The sequence below is a fragment of the Dasypus novemcinctus genome, chromosome 1, assembly GCF_030445035.2.
Source record: "Dasypus novemcinctus isolate mDasNov1 chromosome 1, mDasNov1.1.hap2, whole genome shotgun sequence".
NCBI lineage: Eukaryota > Metazoa > Chordata > Mammalia > Cingulata > Dasypodidae > Dasypus > Dasypus novemcinctus.
Window position 1 is genome coordinate 170,577,880 of NC_080673.1, and position 20,391 is coordinate 170,598,270.

The 20,391-nt window shown below is 37.0% G+C and overlaps 1 protein-coding gene across 13 annotated transcripts in view; it reads left to right on the forward strand.

Moving 5' to 3' along the window:
• ARAP2 (ArfGAP with RhoGAP domain, ankyrin repeat and PH domain 2) overlaps positions 1-20,391 on the forward strand; it is a 226,810-nt gene that overhangs the window by 74,339 nt on the left and 132,080 nt on the right. For all 13 annotated transcript variants that reach the window (XR_011649522.1, XR_011649516.1, XM_058299917.1 and 10 more), the window contains 2 exons: positions 2,793-2,862; positions 12,655-12,775. Coding sequence is in view for 11 of the 13 variants with exons in the window: in XM_058299917.1 (XP_058155900.1) it covers positions 2,793-2,862; positions 12,655-12,775 (191 nt within the window). In the remaining 2 variants the exon portion in view is untranslated. The remainder of the gene's footprint in view (positions 1-2,792; positions 2,863-12,654; positions 12,776-20,391) is intronic.

Sequence of the window (20,391 nt, forward strand, 5' to 3'; positions counted from 1 at the left end):
CACTGTTTTTTTATTTTCTTTATTAGAGAAGTTGGGAGCTTACAAAACAATCATGCATAATTGTTGAATTCTCATACATCACCCTGCACCAACACCTTACATTGTTGTGGAACATTTGTAACAGATTAACATGATCAGACTATTAGCACTAACTATGGTCAAAAGTGTACCCTTGGGTACAGTTTTTCCATATACCCCCATTATTAACACCATGCATTAGTATTGTGCATTTGCTAAAGTTCATGAGAGAACACTTTCATATTTGTACTGTAAACCACAGTCCATCTTCCACCATCTGGTTGGAAGTTATACAAGTCCCATGCTTTGTACATTCTATCCAAAGTACACACTCACTTTTATTACAGATTTGTGCAGCTACCACCCCACTAAACCTGTGAATGTTTTCCTTAATCTAAAAGAAAAAAATTTCCATACAGCCCCCATTATTGACCCTTAGTGTTGATATTGTACCTTCTTTGACAAGCAAGATTATTACAATATTGCAGTTAACTGTAATCTGTAAATTACCTTAATTTTATTCTTCCCATGCACAACTATATTCTTGCCACCTTGTAAGAATGACGTATATTTGTACTAGTTCATAGAAGAACATTCTTGTATTTGTACTATGCACCACAATCCTCATCTGCATCCAGGTACACACTGTTTTTAAAAAAGAATTTTTAAGATACACATTTTTCAGATGACAAAAACCAACACCAGGTGGTGCAGCTGTATTTACGAAAGCAGTTGAAACTTTAAACCACCTGCCCTATAGGAGCTCAGAGGAAGAGTTTGTAGAAATCCATTCAATAATACTGCACAAGCCTTATAAGTTATTCTTAAAAAAAGCTTCTTAAGGGAATATTTCCCTTCAGAATCCTAAAAACAAAATAAAATAAAACCCTGGCTAGTATTTATCATGTCAACTTTATCCTTTTTTTTTTTTCCCTGAAGGAATCCTGAAGCATTTTACAAAATTGAATTCACCTATAAAATATACAAAGGTCAAATGTTCTTGTAACCAGAATGCGTTGCAATAAAATGTACTTAGCGTGGTTAAGAGCATAGCATTTGGGACCAGGCTCCCTGGATTTCAACTGAATTCTTCCTGAACAACTGGGCAGAAGGCCACCCTCTACAAGTCCCAGGGAACACTCACCCCTCTGCACACATGGATGGGGTCCCTTTCTTGGCCTGAGAAAGTGTCTTAAGTCCAGAATTCAGTTTCCATGATTTGCCCATGAAGTGGCTTCTCCTTCAGTTTCTCCCTTTTCTGTACCTTTCAGTCCAGGCTGACAGTGGTTCTTTTGTTCACACAGATTTCTCATATAGCTTGTTGGCTTTGCATGCAGTTCACAGGGGTCCAAGCCATCAGACAGTGAGGCTTTCCACATATCCTCCCTGGAAAATTGCCTCTCCAGTCCTAACTTACAGGGAAATGGCTGCCTCGTTCCATGTTCAGTTAACTGCTCACATGAGGCATTATCCTCGAGGAGCTCTTTTCCCAGCTGCTCAGAATTTCCCAAACCATCAGTTTCTGGTTTCTTTGTGCCCAAAAGTTAAATTCTTAGGTTATTCCTTTCCTTTCACATTTTGCTAAAAGCTGCAAAGTGAAACCAGGGCACAGTTTCCATATGTAGTTTGGAAATCACCTCAGCTAAAATGTCCAAACTTGTCACTTTAAAATTCTGCCTTCCATCTAATGTCAGGAGTCGATTTTGCCAAGTTCTCTGACACTTTAAAGCAAGGATCACCTTCCTTCCTGCCATCATTTCTAAGTACTCATCAGAACTATCTTTAGAATCCATATTTTTGCGAGCAGTCTTTTCAAAGCAATCTAGGCCTTTTCTATCAAGCATTTTACAGTTCCTCCAGAATCTTCCTTCCCTTACCCGTTTACAAAACTGTTCTAAGATTTTTGGTATTTTCAGTTGCAGCACCCCCACTTTTCTGGTACCAATTTTTGTTTTAGTTTGCTAAGGCTGCTGATGCGAAATACCAGCAATGTGTCAGCTTTTATAAAGGGAATGTATTAGGGTAAAGGCTTACTCAGATGATCTCATCAGAAGGTCCCTTAATGCAATCAATGTGTCTCACACCCACAGAAATGAATTAGTTTTAAGAACATGATCTTTACTGGGAGTCACAAAAAAAAGTAAAAGTGTCACAACAAGGTTACATTATTTTACTTTGTTTCTCTTGTCAGTAACTTTGAATTTGCCTTACTCATGATAGCCTTTCAAAAAATGTTAATGTTTCAGTTAATTTTGAATGATTGTAAATGATTCTTTGTGTATGGACAGGGCTTCTTCTGTTTATATTACCAAAATTAAATAATTTACCTTTGTAAATCTACTGGGAAAACTTTTGTTATTTTAGCAAAATATATTTCTAGCTCCAAAGGAAATAAAAATAAAATAAATATTATAAGCTGAAAGAGACATGAAAGCTTAGGTTTTCTTTATTAAAGCATTATTTCTGTTATGAGAAATAGTGCAGTATTAAGTGTTTCTATACTATTTTTGTGTATTCAACCTTATAAATGTGGCTAATTACACTGTTATTAGTATTTTTTAATACCTAGGTCAACAGGTTAAAAAGTGTCATTTTACATATTTATATGTATGTATTTAACTTACTGTCATTGCCAAAACTATGCATTGTCATAACCTGTTATTTTCTACACTAACAGCAGATGGAAGGCAGTCATCCTGGTTACATTTCAAATACTTTTCAAGTTCAAGTTCATGGTACTTAAATGTAAAATAACAATTTCATATGTTTTACAGAAAACGCATGTTTCAGAAGAGATGGGTGAAATTTGATGGCCTTAGCATTTCTTATTACAATAATGAGAAGGTAAGTACATTTTACAGTTTGTAACAATTGCTTTAAGCATACTAAATGTTCTTCAGTAAACTGTTCACACATTTTGATTTTCAAGAATAGATTATCAAAATGAAACACAATAGTTTACTTTTTGCTTGACTCATAATTTTTAAGCTTTGACAATATTTGTCAATTATTTATATGATTTATCATGTAGTATATCATATGTTATATCATCTGTAAACCATATGAACTGCTATGAGCAATATAGTGGTGGATATGAAATTGCCTTTATCTTGGAGAGCTCTGAGGAATATTGACAAAATGACATTATGGGTAGAAATTGGCAGAGCAAGGAGAAGTTACTTTTTACTCTGATAGAGGTTGTAAAAGAATCCGGGAAGGCATCTTGCAGGACATTTTGTTTTCTTTAAGTCTAAAATAATGGGGACTGTTTGTATGTATAGAAACTAGAAAAAGCAGGACCTGTCAGACAGAGAGGTAAAACATGAGCCATGTGACCAGGTGGGAAAGTAGGGTCCATTTATGGTAGAATTGAGTAGTTCTGTCTGACTGGAAAATATAATGGGTGAAGGAGACTTGTGGGAGATGAAACTGAGAAGGTTTTCTGGGTTAGAGATCATTGAGAATCTTGACCATTATGTAAAAATAGTTGTATCAGTCAGAGTTCTCCAGAGAAACTGAACCAACAAGTTATGTGTGTGTTGTATATTAAGAAATTTATTTGAAGGAATTGGCTCGTTTGCTTGTAGGGCCTGACAGATCTGAGATCTTTAGGGCAGGCCAATAGGTTGGAAATTCTGAGGGAGGTTAATATGGTACTCTTAAGTCAGAATTTCTTTTCTCTGAAAGCTTCAGTTCTTTTGCTCGTAAGGCCTCTGTTTTCATTTCCTTGGCTACTCAAGCAAATTCTATGAAATGGGTCAGGTTAAAACAATGAAATTTATTTGAATACAGTTTGAAGAAGTCCAAATCAGTGCGTCATCAAGGCAATGCTTTCTTCCTGAAGACTGTGGTATTCTGGGGCTGGCTGTTGGCAGTCCTTGGTCCTTAGCTCCTCTGTCACATGCCAGTGCACAAGTGGTCTCTCCTGGATACTCTTATTCTTCTGAGTTCCATTGAATTTCAGCTGCTGGCTGCTCCCTTGGCTTTCTCTCTCTCTCTCTGAGTTTCATTGTTTTATAAAGGACTCCATAGTAGGATTAAAACCATCCTGATAGGGCTGGGTCACACCTTAACGGAAATAACCTCATCAAAATGTTCTGCTTACAGTGGGTTCACACCCACAGGAATGGAGTATATTTAAGAACATGTTTTCCTGGGATGCATACAGCTTCAAGCTACCAATTGATTGGATAAGACACACCCACATTATGGACCATAATCTCCTTTACTTAAAGCCAATGGATTGTTAATGCCAGTCCCATCTACAAAATACTTCCATAGCAACATCTAGGCCACTGTTTGACCAAACAAATGGATACCATAGCCTAGCCAAGTGGACACGTAGAGTTAACTATCACATTGGATGAAATATATTCTTTAGACAAGTAAATCTTAATAGAGAATGACATGATTAGAGCTGTACCATTTCTCAGGTTTTATTAGAAAAAATGCTTTTATTTTTCTTGTTTCTATTTCTTTGAACACAAGATTGAGGATTTTTTTTTAGGGGCAATTATGATAGAATAAGTTTTGACCACGTAGGCACAGCCCCTGAGTGGGGGCTCCTGGCCTCAGCAGGGGAACCGCCGACTCTCCCCGGCCACCAGCCTCCAGGCAATTGCCACATATGGGGAGGACAGTCCCGTTCAGAAGTGGCTCCCCCTGGTCATCGGCCTTGGGACCCCGGAAGTGCTGCTTCGCGCCCCGGAAGCAATTCCTTGGGCCTCCAGTGTCTTCCTCTTTTTGTCCTGTGTGAGACATAGAATTGAGCGAGATTCAGGTGGCCGTGGGTTCTTACGGACAGTCCTAGCCAACCTGTTTCAACTGCATGAAAATGGGCTTTGTGATGGGTTGTGCCGTGGGCATAGCGGCCGGGGCACTTTTCAGCATCTTTTCTTGTCTCAGGATCGGAATGCAGGGTCGGGAGCTGATGTTCTCGCATTGGGAAAACCAGGGTGCAGAGTGGCGGCACATTTGGCACATTCACGGCCATCGGGATGGGCATCCGATGCTACTAACCAGGGCATTGGTTACCCACTACATCTATACCCCTCCAGTGCATCCCAACCCATTTTGTTTCAGCAGTGAAGAAAAAAAAAAGTTTTAAAAAAGTTTGATGCCTAGAGTGCATCTCTATAAAATATTGGTATATATTACATGAAATTTAAAATTTAAATTATGTATTTTTTAAGGCAATGTGATTAAGAAACTGAAAAAAAATGCAGGCTTTCTACCCTATAACTGCCTACCTCTCACAGGGGATGACCTTTCTAATTCTTAAAGTCACTGTACAAAAAATAGAAGTGAAGAGAGAACTCCTTGAACATTTCTCTATTGTGACCACACTCAGGCTAAGTTCGTGAACTTGAGTTTCCATGGAAACCATGTTACTTTTTGTTAAAGGCTAATTACTTTTGCTGGGGAAGAAATTCCTGCTTAAAGATCTATATTTTATTTTACAAATATTTGATTAAATATACTGTAAAAACAACCAAATGTAATCCATAAAATCTGATTGGTTCCTGGTTTGGAAAAACAGCATGAAAGACATTTTTGGTCAGTTCTAAAATCTGAGTATGTAGTATATGTTATAACTTTATTATAAAATTATTGTTCATTTTCAGTTTTCTTAGTGATAATTATGGTTATGTAGAAGAAATATCTTTATTCTTAGGCGATATTGGCTTAAATATTTAGGGTAAAGTGTCATTTTGTCTAAATGTTTTCAAGTGTCAGCTAAATGTAAAGTGTACACATATATTTGCAAAAATATACATATGTTTGCACATTTGAATAGTTAGATAAACCAAATTCAGAAGATGATAACAATAGTTGAATCTAGGTGTATGGTATACGAGTACTTGTATTAGGGTTCTCCAGAAACAAAACTGGCAGGAGATATATATACATATGAAGAGATTTATTATAGGAATTGGCTCAAGCAACTGTATAGATCAGTATTTCTGAAATCTGTAGGGTAGGCTGCACATTGGAACTCAATGGTGATGTTTAATTCCCCAGTGGAAGCTAGCTGGGCAAAGTAGAGATCAAAATATCCACTGAGAATCAGAAGTTTTGTCTTTAAAGCACCAGTGTCCCTTATCTCCCCAGAATGACTAGCAGGAAGACAGTGGGGCATTGATCTTTTTTTAAAAACAAAATTTATTGATACATATTAATAAAGCATATAATCCAAAAAAAGGAAAAAAAAAATCCATGTGGTACAGCAGTGCTCCAAAATGGATTGTATTCACCAAATGCAATGAATGTGCCAGGGTGATGAAAGAGGTAGTTGATGTGGGAGGAGTGGGGTGAGGGGTATATGGGGACCTCATATTTTTTTAATGTAACGTGAAAAAAAAAATAAGGAAAAAGTCTTTCTGACTGCTGAAATCCTCAATTTTCTCTTTATGGCCTCGATTGACTGGATGAGCAGACTCCTCTCATTGCTGAAGGGAGTCTCCTTAGTTGATTGTAGGTGAAATCAGACAGATTCCATCAACTGATTAGGTTTAAATCTGTCTGTAGTACCCTCACTGTAACAATCAGGGCAGTACTTGGTTGACCAAACAGCTGAACCTCATAACCTATCCAAGTTAACACAAGAAATTAACCATCACAATGCTCATTGCACTGGTATTTCAATTTTTCTGTGTTTGAAAATTTCCTTAATGAAAATTTGGAAGTAATTAATATATCATATAGTAAGTTGATTAAAATCTTTTTATAGTTCATATAAAATTTATAGATAATTTAACAACTGAACTTACTTTCAACATACTAATTTTAACTTTTGACCATTTTTTCCTGTATTTGTAACCTGTAATCTAACATTATTTTCTCAAGGTTTAGAGATTTCTACTACCTAATATTGATATTTGCTTCCTGAATAGAAATTTAGACTCCCTCCTTTCACATATTGATCCTTTAGTGCTCCAGGGCATAAGGGTATATGCTTTTCAACAGAAAATAAAACATACTGAATGCCAGCATGTTATAATGCTAAGAATAGTAGACATTTTAGAGAAGTGTTAATTGTCTGGTTTCCCTTTACAGTGCTGCAGATAAAGCATCAAATAGGTTTAACACACCTCTTTTGGTGGGATGAATGTTTCTTAAAAAGCTGATTTTCTACTTTAGCTGTTGTTTCTGGCTTGGTTGGTCATTTGAATGTTAGGACAATTAATTTCTGTCTGAAGAACAGGTATAAGGTAATCTGCATCTGATGGAAAATGACCACTGGTTTTCTTCAGAACCTGGTGCCCTTCTCTAGTTTGATATAAATGAGAAAGAAAACTGTTCAGGACTGAGACATGTCATGAGGCTGTGTTGGTGGTGTTCTCCTTAAACCCATTTGGGTGAGAGAATTTCTAGTGACAGTTTCCAGCTGGACTGTTTTCTTTCACTTTCAGTTTGTCCTTTAGTTCACTTCAAATGCAGTGAAGAGGTGAGAGCCTACGCATTTTTATGTATTGATGCAATAAAAATGATTGGGGCATGATTTGAAATTATATTAAAATGTAATTTTAATATTAAAATCGGTTGTTATAAATCATTTAGCTTAACATCAAACTTTTTTCTTTTTTAATTCCAAGTGTTGTTTCCTGTGGCATTTCATTCCTTTACTATACAGATGGTTGGTTTTATCTTGGCAAAACCCAAAACATTGGGATGGATATTTACTAAAAGGAGTCACAGTTTTTCCTGCCACCTTTCTGCAAAAGGAATGGATCTGTGAATTTGGAAGAGGGAATTTCAAAGCCAGTGCAACAGAAGGCATATGTGTGACCATAGCTTCTGTCTTTGCAGAGCTGGCAGTTTTAGTGGTTAGGTGCACAGGACAGTTGGGCCTTTTAATGTTTAAACGTACAGTCGAGGAACATGTGGTTGGGTATTCTGGGAGGTAGTGGTTTGCAGAGATCCCTGTTTCTCAAATTTTATTCCACTTTCCTCAGTGCCACCCAATCACTGTTTCTGCAAGGACTTATTGATTGTATCACAGAAAAGAGCATCATCCCAACAGCCTGGACATCTTATCATCTACTAAGAAATCTCTCTCACCCTGACCCTGAGTTCATTTCGTTGTCCGAAAGTGGCAGATAAATGATAAACTTGACCTAGATATCTGTGTGTAATAGGCTCAAAGAATGCTTTAAAATTTCTTTCCTTAAGGAAAATTTTATACTCTGGAAAATTTAGTCATTTTGAGTCTGTTGTGACTCTAGTAATTTATATCCTATGTTGTCTTTATCTTGTGTTTTTATAAAAGAAATGTAAAATCAACTTTTTGGTATTGCATATTATGAAATTTATCTTGGGATCTCATGAGAGATTATAAATGAGTCATTAGGGAAACTACAACTTCCTGAGGTTAATGTGACATAGTATTTAGCTTCTTAAGTACATTTTGATTGGGACGTGGACTTGGTCCAATGGTTAGGGCGTCCGTCCACCACATGGGAGGTCCGCAGTTCAAACCCTGTGCTTCCTTGACCCGTGTGGAGCTGGCCCGTGTGCAGTGCTGATGTGTGCAAGGAGTGCCCTGCCACTCAGGGGTGTCCCCGCATAGGGGAGCCCCAGGTGCAAGGAGTGTGCCCCGTAAAGAGAGCTGCCCAGCATGAAAGAAAGTTTAGCCTGCCCAGGAATGGTGCCACACACACGGAGAGCTGACACAGCAAGATGACGCAACAAAAAGAGACACAGATTCCTGTGCCACTGACAACAACAAAAAGTGGAGAAAGAACACGCAGCAATGGACACAGAGAATGGACAATTGGGGGGGGGGCGGGGAGAGAAAGAAATGAAATAAATCTTTTAAAAAAATTAAGTACATTTTGATCACATCTGGGGAATTTAGTTATTTGTCAATTTTATTCTTCCAGTATAATATTATTATTGTAGGTATGTGGGAAAATTATTATTTTTTAATTTCTTTGAAGAGATCTAGAGGAAGGAGAACCACCTTTTATTCCTGTTTCTTTCCCTACAATGGTTGACTAATTTTTCTCTATTGCAAAATAAGTTAATGATATGACTACTCAACAGTTATTAAACTGTCTCACCATTGTATGCATTTTTATAAGCTCCTCTAATTCTTATGCAAACTATAATTTGAAAGTGTAAATGTTTTTTGATATTCCAAAATCTCTATACCTGGTCTCAGTCACTACAACTTACAGCCAGAGAGGCTCTTACCCAGTTGCTAAAGGAGCTCTGCCCTTCTGCATCTCCTTAGGCTGCTTAACAAAGGCACTCTTTCCCACTGCTCTTTTTTTAGAGCTCTTAGTCATACCGCCTAGTATTACCAGTTTAATCTATCTGCATTTCTCTGGTTTCCTTTATTAAGCTAAATATGTCATGTATTTCTTTATAATGGCTTTTTCCAGCAATGTCTGGATACATACTGTGGGAAACTTGAACATGTTTCATGTGTTTCGCTTCTCTGTGCCTTCCCTCTTCCATCTGGAACCTCTCTAGTCATTACCATCCATCAAAAATCCTGTGAACTTCAAGTCTCATCTTATTATCCTCTTCCATGAATCTTTATCTTCTCAACTCTATGACATTTGCATGATAATATGCAGGAAAGTGTAGAATGAAAACAAGCTGAAAATAGGGAGGCAAAGCAGGAGAATATTGTAGTAAATCAGGCTTTAATTTATCAGGGTTTAGGTTACTATATAAGCGTAGTGGAAATGATTAAAGAAATGAATTGAGAAAAATATTAAAGCATTGTGAGAATGTGGTGTAATTGTGATTGATTGGGCTTCGAGTTCATGCATTCAAAAAATATTTATACAGTACCCACTGTGAAAATTGTTAAGGAAAACAGACATATCATATGACCAACAGGTATAGTTGGGGAGACTATATTACTCAAGTGATCACATCAGTAAATATAAAACCACAATTGTAATTATAATTAGGAGGTGCTATAATGGGAAAGTACATAGTGTTCTACCCATGAGGCTTGAGGGTCCTGGGAGAAGAGGCTGGTCAGGAAGTCTTTTTTCAGGAAAATATATTTATGTTGAGAGGTGAGAGATGAGGAGGCAGTAACTAGGTGAATATGAAAATGAAGAACATTCCTTGCAGAGTGACCAGTGTGTGCAAAATCACAGGATTGGGCAGAAACACAATATTTTCAGAGAATCTCAAGAAGTCCAAAATAACTAGAATTCAGAGTTGAGGGTGGGGAGAAAGTTGGCACTGTAGATGTAGGAAGAGTCCAAGTTATGTAGTTCCAAAAGACCAGCATACGTCAAAGATTATTCCAGCTAATGTAAAACTGGGTGCCTAGAAGAGTGATAGTTTGATGAGCAGATATACAGAAAGGATAAATTTTCAGGAGATGATGAATACAGTTTTAAGATTTGTGGTACTTGTGGGATGGATAATGTCCCAGTGATGATTCAAAATATGGGAGTAGAGTTGAATGAAATGGATTAGGAAGGGAGACTTTAGAATGCTCTGTATAGAGGTAGTCAAAACTCAGAAAATATTTTTTACCTTAGGGAAAGAGGATAAAAACAAAAATGGAGAGTAAAAAGAGGAAAATACATTATTTTAAAAGTACTTATTTCTTGACATCTTTCTTCCCTTCCTGTAGTTCAAAGATCATATTCAATTTTGGGGCTGGGTGGGAGGAGTTAGGAAAGCCTTCATGGCAGTGATATTTTAAGATGGCTTTCAAGAATGGGTAGAATTTTGATGAATACGTAAAGTACACTTAGGGATGGGAGATAGTAACAGAGCCAATGAAGATGATACTACTGAAGAACTAGGAGGAAAAATTAGGATGGTGTGTTAGGGTTCTTCAGAGAAACAGAATTGACAGCATATATATATATATAAAACCTTATATTTGTAATATATATTATATAGGTAAATATTAAGAGATTTATTATAGGAATGGTTCTTATGACTGTGAAGATTAACAAGCTCAAATTCCATAGGGCAGGCCACAAAATGGAAACTCTTGTAAAGGTGAAATTGAAATGCCCAGGAGAAACTGGCTGGTTGAAGTTGAGACAGAGGTTCTTCCAGGCTTCTGAAATCCTCAGTTCTGGCTTTAAGATCTCCAACTGATTGGATGGGAAGACTCCCCTTGATTGCTGAAGGAAATCTCCTTTGTACATGTAATGAGCTGTATTTGCAATCTGACTCTAGATTCTAAACCATCTGTGAAATAGCAGAATAGAAATAATTAGGCCATTGCTTACTTGACCAAGCAACTCAATACCATAACTTAGTTATAACATAACAAGTTGACAAATAAAATTAACCATCACAGATCATATAGTAATGTTCTCCATCAGCAGAGGAAGGTAAACCAGCAGAACTCTATTTACTGACTATAAATGTCTTTTATCTATCTACCATGGCAGGAGTTTCAAGCTAGGAGTATGAACTCGGTACTTGTTCTCTGTGGGGAATTGCTTGCATATTCTTCTCTTAACCAGATATTTCAGATACTTGTGATCTGTTCAAAAGTGAGGGTTCCATGTATAATGCTGTGAAAATGAAGATAAGAAATATAGAAATGTGTCCAAATTTCACTTTTTAAGACTTTCAATGATGTATGCTTTATGCATGTTTTCAGCCTCATTTCTTTTTGGTTTTACATTGTGGCTCCCCTTATTTCTCTACTTTACACTGCCATTCACTCTTTCTCAGCAGCATGGCCCTCGCTCATCTATTTGGTTAAACTTAGGTTTTTCAAAGGAAGGCTCAAATGTCACCATGTCTCTGAAAATATCCTTGACTTCTTTTAGCAGAATTGTGAATTTCCATCTTCCTATTTCACCTAGTTTGTACTCAGTTTTAGATTTTCTCTCATTATATTAGCTGATTTTCCTTTTCAAAGCTCCTTTTATGTATAAATCTGATTAGAATGTTCTTCAAATATGGGACCTGATTGTTATTTTACCCCTTGTAAATAGTTGAAATTGTGGGATGGTTAACATACCAAATGGTTTAGAAGGGTTCAGGAAAATGAAGGCTGAGAAAAAGTTAAGTCTAAGAGTGATCATGAGCACAATTGTAATATATAAATGCTAATTGCAAATAGCCTACCCTCCCCTTTTTTATGGTACTTTTTAGTTATTGTGGGATTAAAAAAAAAGTAAATTGATGCAAAGTTGTGAAATTAAGAGCCTCATTATGAGAACATGAAGTATTATGGTTAATTGATGCAATCCAACACTGGTTTCTTAGATGTATTCTTTTACAATTGTGAAATGGTGTAGTTACAGTACTTGTTTTGGCCAGCAGATGCCTGCAAACACCATAGAATCATTTGACCAGATTGTTTAAGGAATATGCTGCTATTTTTTTGAGCTATATATTGTTTTAGTAGGATTGTTTATATTTGATTCTTTGCCTTTTAATTCCAGATGAAGAAAAAATTGAAAAGATCTCTCTCTTAAAAGAAAGGGGGCATTTATTATTTTCCTTTATGGGGTATTATGTCAGTGTGTGAGCATACATAATATTTGTATGTCATTTTTAGAATTTTGGTTGAAATTAAAAAGAGAAACAATTAAATATTTTGCCATTCCATTTTTGAGTAAGATTATGAGAATTTCACTTTAATGTGTCTTATGTATATCTGTCTTTTCCTTTAACCCATACTAGGAGATGTATTCGAAAGGAATAATTCCCATTTCTGCTATATCTACAGTTCGAGTTCAGGGAGACAACAAATTCGAAGTTGTTACAACACAAAGAACTTTTGTTTTTAGAGTAGAAAAAGAAGGTAAGATTATTTTTTTATTACTATAAAACTACTCATAGTTCTGACCAGTGAGAAGATTAATAAACCAGTTAAGCTACAAACCCTTAAATAAATGATTTTTAGAGCATTTACATTTTAATTAACTTTTTGAATATTCTGATGTTAAAACAAACAAGTTGATAAGTCATTTGTTTGTTCACTTATTCTCCTTTCATACAACAAAAATTTAGGGAGCATCTGCTAAGTGCTGAGATCTCTTCAAAAAACTGGGGATATAGTAGTGGAAAAAAAAAACAGAAAAAATTGACAAAAATTTCTGCCCTTAAGGAGTTCACATTTTAACTGTTTTAATAATGCAAAGTAGATATTTAATACAAAAAACATGTTTTCTAGATAATAAAATATTGGTTTCACGGAAGTATGACAGGTTTTAAATGAACACTCAGGCAAAGTAATTATCAGATTTTGGAGCATCCTTTATATTTCCTTTATCATCTGCTATGGTCACTTGATGTGAAAATTTAGGTAAGGATGGCTTGTGGTTTCTGGATGGAGTCTAAAAGTTGACAGATATCTCTTTAATGACTTTTTGGGGGAGTTTCTCTTGGGGGGAAAAGAAAGCCCAGGGAATTAAAGTTTTCTTTTGGATAATTTGATTATCATAAATCTCACTAATTAAAAATAATATAGGTAGCCTTGTCTTCCTGAATTAAAGAATCAGAACTTAAATTATTTTATTTTATTTTATTTTTTAAAATATTTATTTATTTCTCTCCCCCTCCCCCTACCCCAGTTATCTGTTCTCTGTGTCCATTTGCTGTGTGTTCTTCTTTGTCTGCTTCTGTTGTTGTCAGCGGCACAGGAATCTGTGTCTCTTTTTGTTGAGTCATCTTGTGTCAGCTCTCCGTGTGTGCGGCGCGATTCCTGGGCAGGCTGAACTTTCTTTTGTGCTGGGCGGCTCTCCTTATGGGGTGCACTCCTTGCGCTGGGGCTCCCCTATGTGGGGACATCCCTGCATGGCAGGGTACTCCTTGCGTGCATCAGCATTGCTCATGGGCCAGCTCCACACAGGTCAAGGAGGCCCGGGGTTTGAACTGTGGACCTCCCATGTGGTGAACGGACGCCTAACCACTGGGCCAAGTCTGCTTTCCTTAAATTATTTTAAATACTACTTTTATTTGAGTATAGACCACAACTCTTCTTGATTTTTTAAAGTACTTCATACTTAATTTTTGAATAATAATGATGTGAAATAGGTAATGAATACTTGATAAGGGCAAATATTCTGCTAAATCCTCCATTTTCATAATTGTATTATGAGGTAATGTATAGTCAGCCAAAGGGGTGCTGATGCAAAATACCAGAAATCTGTTGGTTTTTATAAAAGTTATCTTTTTGGGGGAGAAGCTTATAGTTACCAGGCCATAAAGCGTAAGTTACTTCCCTCACCAAAGTCTGTTGCCATGTGTTGGAGCAAGACAATTGCTGATGTCTGCAAGGGTTCAGACTTCCTAGGCTCTTCTCTTCCTTGGACTTGCTTCCATCTGGGCTCAGCTTCTCTGCTATCTCCACAAGGCCAGCTGTAGACTATCAGGTGAATGGCTCCTCTCTCTTCCCAGGATCTCTGCCCTGTCTAATCAAGTCTTCTTTCTGCTCCTCTGTGTGCTTACTTCCCGGGCTCCAGCATTAAAACTCCAACCTCAGAACAAAAAACTCCACTCTCTGCTTTGCCATGTGGTTTTCACTGGAGTGACTCAATCAAAGCCCTAATCACAATTCAATCAAGTAAAAGTGAAACCTCTGAATCCAGTCAAATCTAATATGCCCAGACCAATTCATAAACATAATCCAATATCATAAGGAATATCAAACTGCTATAGGTAGGTAATGTAATTATTTTCCCACTTTACAGAGAAGAGTATTAAACACCAGTGAGAATCTACTAGATCATTATATTTGTCTCTTTTTAAAACTGCTAGCATCTTAGAATCTTTATCAGGCATGGCACACAGAAGAAATTCAATAAATACTATATATTACTTGAAAGCTTCCTTATTGGGAAAATAAGTAAGTGAATAAGTACCAGCTGTTATTCACACTACAGCAACTTTTTTTCAAACTGGATCACTCCCTGTCTGTGAGATTAATTTAGTGGTGTATGACAGTACCCAAAAATAAATAAATAAATAGAATAGGAAATATCAAAGTGCTTTGCTTCTAGTAAGGATAAGTATTATTAGTCAGAGTTCTCTAGGGAAAATGAACTAATAGAAGATACCTGTAAGTAGTATGAGATTTTATAAGATTCTCTCACATGACTGTGGTGATGTACAAGTCCAAATTCCACAGGGCAGGTTGCAAAATAGGAGCTCGGATGAAGGTCCTTGATGAGTTCTCCAAGAGATATTGGCTGTCCAAAGTAGAGATGGGAATTCTTTCTCTGAATGCTGAAATCACTTCCCCTTTTAAGGCCTTCAACTGATTGGATAAGATGTCGCTTATTGCTGATGGCAGTCTCCTTGGTTGATAGAAGATATAATCAGCTATGTATACAAACAACTCACTCATGATTCAAGTCCGTGAAATGCCCTTATATTATAATTAGCCCAGTGCTTACTTGACCAAACAGTTGGGCACCATTACTTAGCCAAGTTGACACATTAGCCTAACCATCACAATTTACTATAGAAATTTCATTAATTTACACTACTTCAGTAAAAACTGAGACTATATCCATGTTGAATTACTGAATAAGTTATTTTCATTGAAGTCATATTTCTAAAGATGAAAATGTGTGTTTAGATATATATTTTGCATCTGTATATTTATTTTGGAATCTTTAACAAGATGGTAGATTGATAGATATGTCCTCTTTCTTACATGTGTGGGGCAGGGTAAAGAGGGATTGGATGGATGAATGGATAGATAGATAAATTGATGGATTTATTGATGGTGTTTTATTTTGTGGAAACGGAAATCAATCACAGAGACTTACAAAAATTTTGGTTTAATGAACTTTAAGCTACAAAAAAAATTTGCTTCTATTTAATCAAGAAGCAAGATCCAAGTTTAGAACAGAAAAGGGAAATGGTTTGACATTTTAAAAGATGAATTTTTCATTTTTGGTGACAAGGTTTTACATGTCCTGTATCCAACAGTAGTCATCTTCCAAAATGTTTCTGGCCAGTACAGTAGCTATGATGGCTGTCGCAGTTTGATAGGGTTCTGAATTCCAAAAATAGATATTGGATTATGTTTGTAAACATGGTCTGTACCTTTGATTAAATTATGATTAGGGCTTTGATTGGGCTACATCAATAAGGTGTTGAGTTCCCACCCCTTTTTAAGTGGGGACTTACAATAAAAGACATGGCAAAGGATAGAGTTGGAGTTTTGATGATGGAGTTTTGAGTTGGAGTTGGGAAGTGAACATACAGGAAAATAACACAGAAGACTAGAGACGGTTCCTTAGACACGGCAGAAGCCCCGGAGAGAGAGCGAGCTGGTCACTTGTTAGTCTACAGCTGGACTTATGGAGAGAGGCAAAGCCTTAGAGAACCTCATAGTCTATAGTTGACCTTATGGAGAAAACAGAGGAGCTGAGCCCAGAGAGAAAAAAACCCAGGAAGAGAGGAACCCAGGAAGCCTGAACCCTGGCAGACATTGGTAGCCATCTTGCTCCAACACGTGGCAAAAGACTTTGGTGAGGGAAGTAACTTATGCTTTATGGCCTGGTAACTGCAAGCTTCTACCCCAAATAAATACCCATTTCTGGTATTTTGTATCAGCACCCCTTTGGCTGACTAATACCATGATATAGAATGAACAAAATACCGTGCTGTAGTCCAATGTAGAAAAGGCAAAAATGCAGAAGGGTATACTCTAGCCCTTTCTAAAAATAAATAATTCCATTTGGAGTTTATGTGGTTCCATAAGTAGGACTGAACAATTATTATTTTTTTAATGTGCATTGTCATTTAATTCTTCACAACCCTATGCTGTAGAATCTCCTTTTAGAGATCAGGAAATTAAGATTTAGAAAGATTGAATAATTTGCCGTTAAGTGTTAGAGCTGGGATTCAAACTCAGACTCCAGAGCCCATGCTCATAGCAGCTACTATCCTTTGTCTCCAATGAAACTGATGTCATTATTTCTAAACTGGTGTATTGCCCATAGGCACTACAAGGTAGGATTGCAATTTGGCAGCTTGTTCTCCCCACAGATTTTCTAAGGCTTCAATTCTCCTGGGCTCCTAGTGAAATGCTATTATTCTCTTCATTGAGAATGAATTATATTAAAATAACATTTTATATATTCTTCCTCAAGAAGAAAATTTAGTTTGATTCCACTTGTCCTCAGACAGAACAATTGATATCAGTTAGAGGGTCATAACAGCTAATGATTGCTCAAGTCAGTTTGTATTCTTATGGATATATTATTGTGGTCCCACATGCAGATGTGTCACATGCAGGTGATTTTTCAAATAGACAGCTCTCATAGTTTGAAGAGGGCTCAAGAATTTTGAGTGGTCAGTCTTTCTAGGGCCATTTTTGGTACAGGCTCTCAGCTTCAGGTCCTATTGGTGGTCCCCTGTGTTTTTTACTACCTTAGTAGATTCCAGATCCCAGGCAGACAAGTCTTTCATGTTTTCCATGCTGTTTCCTACATTATATCATACATCCATCCAGTGGCAGCTTTGATATCTCACAGCGTCTTCCTATTCATATTTTCTTTAAAGAACACCTTCTATTAGAAAGATATAAATTCCCCTTATTTGTTTTTGGCAAGGAAACTTACCACTTTTGAAATCTTCAGTGTTTTTAGAAGCAAGTCATGGGACATTTTCTGTCATTTTTACTTTCTTGTAATGTTTAATCTCATTAATGATTTCTTAAGTATGTACTTCATTGACTTCACATTATTCTGGAAATTTCTGACATAAGATATTTAAGAAGTATGCTAAAGCCTTAAATTTCCCTTTAAAATATTCTCTTATGGGCCTCATATCTGGTTTTGAAGCATATATCATTTTAAAATTATCTCATTTAAATTTTAAATTAATTTAATTAACATTTAAAATCTCATTTAAAATTGTCTATATGATGACTGCTCCCAAATGTGTATCTCCAATTTTGATCTCTCTGACCTTCAGAGTCATATTCATCTGCCTACCTGACATCTCAACATGGTTGTTTAATAACATCTTAAATTCCATATGTCCAAATACCTGTTTCTCTATTGTCTGCCAAACCTTCTTCCTCTCCAGTCTTCCCTATCTCAGTAAATGGAATCCATTCTCCCAGGGGCTTAGGCCTCAAACTCTGGAGTCATTCATGAGTCTTTTCCTTTTTTTCATATCTCCCATCCAATCCATCAAAAATCTGATGTCTAAGTTTGCCAAGGCCCTGCCCAAGCAAAGTACTAGAAATATGTTGGCTTTTATAAAGAGGACTTATTCAGGGTAAAAGCTTACAGTTACAAGGCCATTAAAAATCCAAATTGAGGCACCATCAGAGATGTTTTCTCACCAGAGTCAGCTACTGTTGATCCTGGTGTGTTGCCACATGGCGAAGCAAGATGGCTGCTGATCTATGCCCAGGTTTCTCCTTCCCATCTCGGCTTCCACTCCCAGGCTCAGCTGCTTTGCTTTCTTCCTGATTTTGTCTGTAAGCTGGCATAGAGCTTTTCTCTTAGGACTTTTTATAATCAGTCTTGGATAGTCCAGTCTCTTCCCAAATTCAGCTGTAAGTTATCAGGCAGATTTCTCATCTCTCCCTGGGGCCTGAGCTCTTTGAGCCTTCTCCATTCTCACAAAGGGCAGGACAGAAAAGGACAGAGCTCTCTCTTCCTGTGTCTGACTGTGTGAGTGTCCATTTTTATCAGACCCAGCAAGGGGCTGGGGACTCATCCGCCTCACTGACTTAGTCCAATAAAGCCCTGCAGACAGCAGTCTTGAACAAATAATCTAATCAAAGGCACTTTAGCTAGATTTAATGCAATCAAAGGGTATCACACCCAGAGGAAGAGATTAGTTTACAAACATAATATTTCTCTTTTTGGGATTCATAAAATAATCTCAAACTGCCATATCTTGTCAGTTTGACTTTGGAAATATTTCTGGATTCTAACCAATTCTCATCACCTCCACTGTTACCTCTTTGGATAAACCACCACTTCTGCCTGTATTATTGTGATAACTCCTTTTGATCCACTATTCATATATTTTTATTTTTTTTTAAAGATTTATTTTTTATTTATTTTTTATTTATTTCTCTCTCCTTCCCTCTCCTCACCCCCCACCCCAGTTGTCTGTTCTCTATGTCCATTTGCTGTGTGTTCTTCTTTTTGTCTGCTTCTGTTGCTGTCAGCGGCATGGGAATCTGTGTTTCTTTTTGTGGCATCATCTTGCTGCGTCAACTCTCCCTGTGTGCAGTGCCATTCCTGGGTAGGCTCCACTTTTTTTCGCGCTGGGCGGCTCTCCTTACAGGGCGCACTCCTTGCGCGTGGGGCTTCCCTATACAGGGACACCCTTGCATGGCAGGGCACTCCTTGTGCGCATGAGCGCTGCACGTGGGCCAGCTGCATATGGGTCAAGGAGGCCCGGGGTTTGAACCGTGGACCTCCCATGTAGTAGATGGATGCCCTATCCACTGGGCCAAGTCCACTTCCCTATTCATATATTTTTAAAACACAGTTTAATTTGATTTTTCAACAAGGAAATCAGATTATGTCTGTTCACTTTAAACACTCTTTTTTCTTTCCATCTCACTGAGATGGAAAGTAATGTCCTTATGATGTCTCAAAGCTGCTACATGATCTGGCCCTGTTTCCTCTCTGTCCTTTTCTCCTACCATGCATTGCCCCACACACTGCATTTCAACTATAAGTGTCTCTTGTTCCTTGAACATTCCAAGCCTGCTTTTGCCTTGGGGACTTGATACTTAATACTTTTTTTCCTGAAATTTCTTCCTCCAGTCAACATCTTGGCTTGTTCCATCATTTCCTTCAGGCTTTTCCTTGGGCAGCCTCTTCTTTCTGATGCCTTTTCTGTTATACTGTATGAAATAGCATTACCTGTGCCCCTCATCCTGTGTATTATTTTGTCTCATTACACTTTTCATTGGGTAATCTATTATAAATCTATACTCTATTGCCTTTCTCCATTCACTAGAACATAAGCTCCAGGAGAGTAAGGCCATGATATATCTTGTTTACTGCTCCATTCCTGGTATTCTAAAGATTTACTGAAACATAGTAGGCACTCAGTAAATATTTTTATGAATGAATGGTCATTATTTCAAGAACAGTGCTGTTATGCAATACTTCCTTTTCTAATATCAATTATGGGTTACAGTGAGGAATCTTTTGCTAGATTATATTTTATATCAAAAGAAACAGTCCAGCTAAAGTATTAGATTATGTTATTGATATTTTGTACACTCCTTATTTAGTAATTCCTAATATAATAAATTCTTAGTTACTAATAAATATGCCATTTCTGCTAGGTCCATTAATCCAGAAAATATTGAGTCCTGTTGATTTTTTTTTACCTCCTTGTTTGACTCTTACACTATAAGCTGGCATTCCTGAAAACTTCAATAACTAATTTTCTGTTGTCTTTATTTATACTCTAGTA